The sequence below is a fragment of the Coregonus clupeaformis genome, chromosome 37, assembly GCF_020615455.1.
Source record: "Coregonus clupeaformis isolate EN_2021a chromosome 37, ASM2061545v1, whole genome shotgun sequence".
Lineage (NCBI taxonomy): Eukaryota > Metazoa > Chordata > Actinopteri > Salmoniformes > Salmonidae > Coregonus > Coregonus clupeaformis.
This window is the reverse complement of record NC_059228.1, coordinates 24613733-24618933: the sequence shown is the minus strand read 5'-3', so window position 1 is coordinate 24618933 and position 5201 is coordinate 24613733. Positions and strand designations below refer to the sequence as shown.

The 5201-nt window shown below is 49.7% G+C and overlaps 1 protein-coding gene across 1 annotated transcript; it reads right to left on the bottom strand.

Annotated features, from left to right (window-relative positions):
• Window positions 1-3707: 3707 nt before the first annotated feature.
• On the bottom strand, window positions 3708-4952 carry LOC121553266 (cholesterol 25-hydroxylase-like protein). The gene is made up of 3 exons (XM_045211484.1): window positions 4897-4952; window positions 4194-4813; window positions 3708-3748 (listed from the first exon to the last, which is right to left on the bottom strand). The coding sequence occupies exons 1-3, from the start codon at window positions 4950-4952 to the stop codon at window positions 3708-3710; spliced, it is 717 nt and encodes a 238-aa protein (XP_045067419.1).
• Window positions 4953-5201: the final 249 nt, after the last annotated feature.

The following is a 5201-nucleotide window of genomic DNA, read 5'->3' as shown; positions in this document are numbered from 1 at the left end:
TACACGGTGAAACTAAACTAACTCGAAACAAGAACCCACAAAACCAAAGGAAAAACCGACAGATTAAATATGGCTCCCAATCAGAGACAACCAGCCGACAGCTGACACTCGTTGCCTCTGATTGGGAGTCACACCGGCAAACATAGAAAATCGATAACCTAGAACACCCACCGAAGAAACAGAAAACATAGAATGAACACACCCTGGCTCAACATAATGAGTCCCCGAGCCAGGGTGTGACAGTACCCCCCCCTAAATGCGCGGACTGCGACCGCGCCTAAATACGAGCAAAACAGGGGAGGGCATTCCTCCTCGGCGGCGTCTCCGGCTCCGGGCTTGATCCCCACTTCCTCTCCAATCCCCCAAAGTACTCCTGGTCCTGTCTAGCTCCGCTGGCCGGAGCCGGACTGACGACACGCGCCCCTGGCTTGGTGCGTGGAACAGGAACGGACCGGACCGGGCTGACGATACACACCCCTGGCTTGGTGCGTGGAGCAGGAATGGACCGGAATGGGCTGGCGACGCGCACCACCGACCTGGTGCGGAGAGCAGGAACGAGCCGGACAGGGCTGACGAGACGCACCACAGACTTGGTGCGGGGAGCAGGAACAGGCCGGACCGGGCTGGCGACGCGCACCACAGGTTTGGTGCGGGGAGAAGGAACAGGCTGGGCCGGGCTGGCGACGCGCACCACAGACTTGGTGCGGAGAGCAGGAACAGGCCGGACCGGGCTGGCGACGCGCCCCACAGGTTTGGTGCGGGGAGAAGGAACAGGCCGGGCCGGGCTGGCGACGCGCACCACAGACTTGGTGCGGAGAGCAGGAACGAGCCGGACAGGGCTGACGAGACGCACCACAGACTTGGTGCGGGGAGCAGGAACAGGCCGGACCGGGCTGGCGACGCGCACCACAGGTTTGGTGCGGGGAGAAGGAACAGGCCGGGCCGGGCTGGCGACGCGCACCACAGACTCGATGCGGGAAGCAGGAACAGGCCGGGCCGGGCTGACGACACGCACCACAGGCTCGATGCGGGAAGCAGGAACAGGCCGGGCCGGGCTGACGACACGCACCACAGGCTCGATGCGGGAAGCAGGAACAGGCCGGGCCGGGCTGACGACACGCACCACAGGCTCGATGCGAGGAACAGGAACAGGCCAGACCGTACTGGGGACACACATCACTGGCCCTACGCAGGGATCAGGAACGGGCCGGACCGGACTGGTAACACACCCCAGTACCTCTCGCCGTGCCTCCACACTTTCCCTCTCCTCTGTGACCAGTGGCCCCCTTAACCTGGCGGCCTCCTCTTCACACCCGCTGGACCGCTCCATCGCGGCCTCCTGCTGCCCCGTCGTCCACGTCGTGAGCCCCCCCCTAAAAATTTTCTGGGGTTCTCTCCTCCCCGTGGACCAGGCCTCCCTAGCTCTCGCCAGACTCTCGATCCATTGCTTCATAGACCAGCCTCTCTCCTCTTCACTTAGCGTGGCCCAGCCGAAACTCCTACTCCCCTGATCCCAGGTCCTTCCTCTCTCCTCTTCACGCTGCTTGGTCCAGTTTTGGTGGGTTCTTCTGTCACGCTCGTCGTAGGATTGAGTAGACCAAGGCGCAGCGTTGCAAGCAAACATATTCTTTAATAAGTGAAACACGATCAAAACAAACAAAGACGATAACGTGACAGTACACGGTGAAACTAAACTAACTCGAAACAAGAACCCACAAAACCAAAGGAAAAACCGACAGATTAAATATGGCTCCCAATCAGAGACAACCAGCCGACAGCTGACACTCGTTGCCTCTGATTGGGAGTCACACCGGCAAACATAGAAAATCGACAACCTAGAACACCCACCGAAGAAACAGAAAACATAGAATGAACACACCCTGGCTCAACATAATGAGTCCCCGAGCCAGGGTGTGACACTAACATTTGAAAGTAAATTCAAGGATAATGGTAAAGTATTCTAATTCCTATAAATATGTAGGCCTAACATGACAAACATCTGTCTGGAATCCATATTTTCATATTGTGTCTGTAAAGGCATACTGCGGACAATGTAGACAATTATTGCATTATAAAGTAGAGAACCCCTTTATGAACCCCAGTATGAAAATGTATGCACTCACTAACTGTAAGTTGCTCTGGATAAGAGCGTCTGCTAAATGACTTAAATGTCAATGTAATTTATTTATTTTTTTTATTTTTTATTTATTTAACCTTTATTTAACCAGGCAAGCCAGTTGAGAACAAGTTCTCATTTACAACTGCGACCTGGCCAAGATAAAGCAAAGCAGTGCGATAAAAACAACAACACAGAGTTACATATGGGGTAAAAAAACATAAAGTCAAAAATACAACAGAAAATATATATACAGTGTGTGCAAATGTAGCAAGTTATGGAGGTAAGGCAATAAATAGGCTATAGTGCAAAATAATTACAATTAGTATTAACACTGGAATGCTAGATGTGCAAGAGATTATGTGCAAATAGAGATACTGGGGTGCAAAAGAGCAAAATAAATAACAATATAGGGATGAGGTAGTTGGGTGGGCTAATTTCAGATGGGCTGTGTACAGGTGCAGTGATCGGTAAGGTGCTCTGACAACTGATGCTTAAAGTTAGTGAGGGAGATAAGAGTCTCCAGCTTCAGAGATTTTTGCAATTCGTTCCAGTCATTGGCAGCAGAGAACTGGAAGGAATGGCGGCCAAAGGAGGTGTTGGCTTTGGGAATGACCAGTGAGATATACCTGCTGGAGTGCAGACTACGGGTGGGTGCTGCTATGGTGACCAATGAGCTAAGATAAGGCGGGGATTCGCCTAGCAGTGATTTATAGATGGCCTGGAGCCAGTGGGTTTGACGACGAACATGTAGTGAGGACCAGCCAACAAGAGCGTACAGGTCACAGTGGTGGGTAGTGTATGGGGCTTTGGAGACAAAACGGATGGCACTGTGATAGACTACATCCAATTTGCTGAGTAGAGTGTTGGAGGCTATTTTGTAAATGACATCAAGGATCGGTAGGATAGTCAGTTTTACGAGGGCATGTTTGGCAGCATGAGTGAAGGAGGCTTTGTTGCGAAATAGGAAGCCGATTCTAGATTTAACTTTGGATTGGAGATTATTTATGTGAGTCTGGAAGGAGAGTTTACAGTCTAACCAGACACCTAGGTATTTGTAGTTGTCCACATACTCGAGGTCAGACCCGTCGAGAGTGGTGATTCTAGTCGGGTGGGCGGGTGCCAGCAGCGTTCGATTGAAAAGCATGCATTTAGTTTTAACCTCAGTAATAACCTCACAGACTGACTATCCAGAGCGATAGGATCTTGTGTTTTGTTTTTCTGCACAGTGGGCACAATGGATTCTGTTTCTGGAAAAATGTGTAAGTGAAAATAAAGGTATTCTGTTCTATAATGTTTACAGATCATTAATTAAAGTAATACAGTAACAGCAAACAATACCAAGTCATTTTATAATGCACATCACTATCCCATTTAGGTAACTATAATTTCTTAAATGGAGTTGTGGATATCAGGTTGAAATTTTAAGGCTAAATACATTCACTCTTAGCTAAAGGGTTTTTATAGAGGGAGAAACATAGATAGAAATTGTATCATTGTATCTGTCTCATTATGACATCTGTGAGAGCATGGGAAGCGCTATTGAGGCCATCTCCATTTTGAAGTAGTCAATGTTCTTCTTCTATTTCTTCTAGGAGTTGGCAAACAGACTGAAAGGGTGCATACTGCCACCTAGAGTGGGTTGTTTGAAAAGGTATAATGCCAAGGTTTGCGATTTACTGCCAGTATAATTCATTGGCTGATCCCTCCTGATGACCCAGATGGAATCATGTGATCCTTCCTTAATCCATAGGAAGTCCCACCCAGTTGACTACTTCCTTTTTTTAACCCATTTGATTACTGCAAAATGGTGAAAGTCCTTAAGGGCGCTGCCCATTCTAAAATATGATTTTGGGCACAAGAGCCCTCTATCTATCTCAATGGGGGAAAACTAGTACCCATTGTGGGTGAAGCCAGTCAGGTAATGCGAAGGATTTGACGAAGGCGGAAACTGAGGTTTTGTTTGAAACTGCTAGTGAGTCGGGTGAAGATAAAAGTGCAGAGAGTGAGAATGAGTGGGTTACAGTGGCGAAGAAGGGAAACAAGAGATGTACAGTTGTGGTGGAAACTCGGAAACCCCTAGACTCGTTTTTAGTCTGAGTGTTCAAGGTGAAGAAGAGCATCTTGGGGAGCGGGTGGCAGCCCAACAGGTCAGGGTTCACCGCCGCAAACAAGCCCAGACTCAGGGTCTCCCAGACCCCAGAGTGCTCCGTGGTCAGGGCGAAGGTGGCTGTGTAGCGTTGGTGCACCTTATGGAAAGTCCGGTAGAGCCAGGGCACCTTGTGGTGCAACACGTGCCACACAAAGTACTGCAGGTCAAAGAGGAGGAGACAGGCTAGCACGTCCCAGGCAACACGAAGAGCCCCAGGGGCTTGGGCAGGGAGGACCACTGGTCTCCAGTACCAGTGCAGAACGCTGAGGGGGAAGATGAACACAGTTTGGGTGTGCAGGAAGGTAGCCAGGCAGCTCCATGCCATTGCCCAGGTCACCCTGCTCTGTGGCTGGATCTTGTAATGGTGCACCAGGGCTACTCTGGAGGACAGGGTGTCCAGGCACAGGTAAGGCAGGCAGCAGCTCAGATAGAGTGTCAGGGAGAACAGGACGGGGAACAAGGGAGAGCGGAGAAAGTCTTCTTGTGCTCTTATCCTGTCCCATAAACTCTGTAGCAGGAGAGGAGGACTCCAGTGAGGGCTCCATCTTTACTGATCCAATGGTCTTCAGTCTGCAGGCAGTAGAGGATGCCTCTTAAAGAGGCTGTATTATTACTCTATGTGACGTACCGCATGTCCTTATTAGGCTTTTCCTGCTGGGGAACTCCGTAAGGAGGGAACGGCATGCTTCACTTTCCAAACGATTTAACCCCCTGCGTCTATGAACAACTGTCCTCAAATGAAAATGTAATCTGTCAAAGGGAAATTAAATAATATTTAGGGTGACAAAATGCTTCAGACAATGAAGTAAGTCATTATTCATTAGTTTAACATAGTTGAGAGTAACTGTTTTCAAATGGTCTACTATGACAACACGTTCCCACCCGCTTGAACCGTAGGCAGGCAGATAGATACTGTTTGATCATGTCATGATC

Coding starts and splice junctions, on each gene's coding strand:
- LOC121553266 (XM_045211484.1), bottom strand. CDS start 4,952: ATGCCGTTCCCTCCTTACGGAGTTCCCCAGCAGGAAAAGCCTAATAAG. Junction 4,814..4,896: donor AAGCCTAATAAGGACATGCG/GTACGTCACATA, acceptor GGATCAGTAAAG/ATGGAGCCCTCACTGGAGTC. Junction 3,749..4,193: donor GACTAAAAACGAGTCTAGGG/GTTTCCGAGTTT, acceptor AACCCACTCTAG/GTGGCAGTATGCACCCTTTC.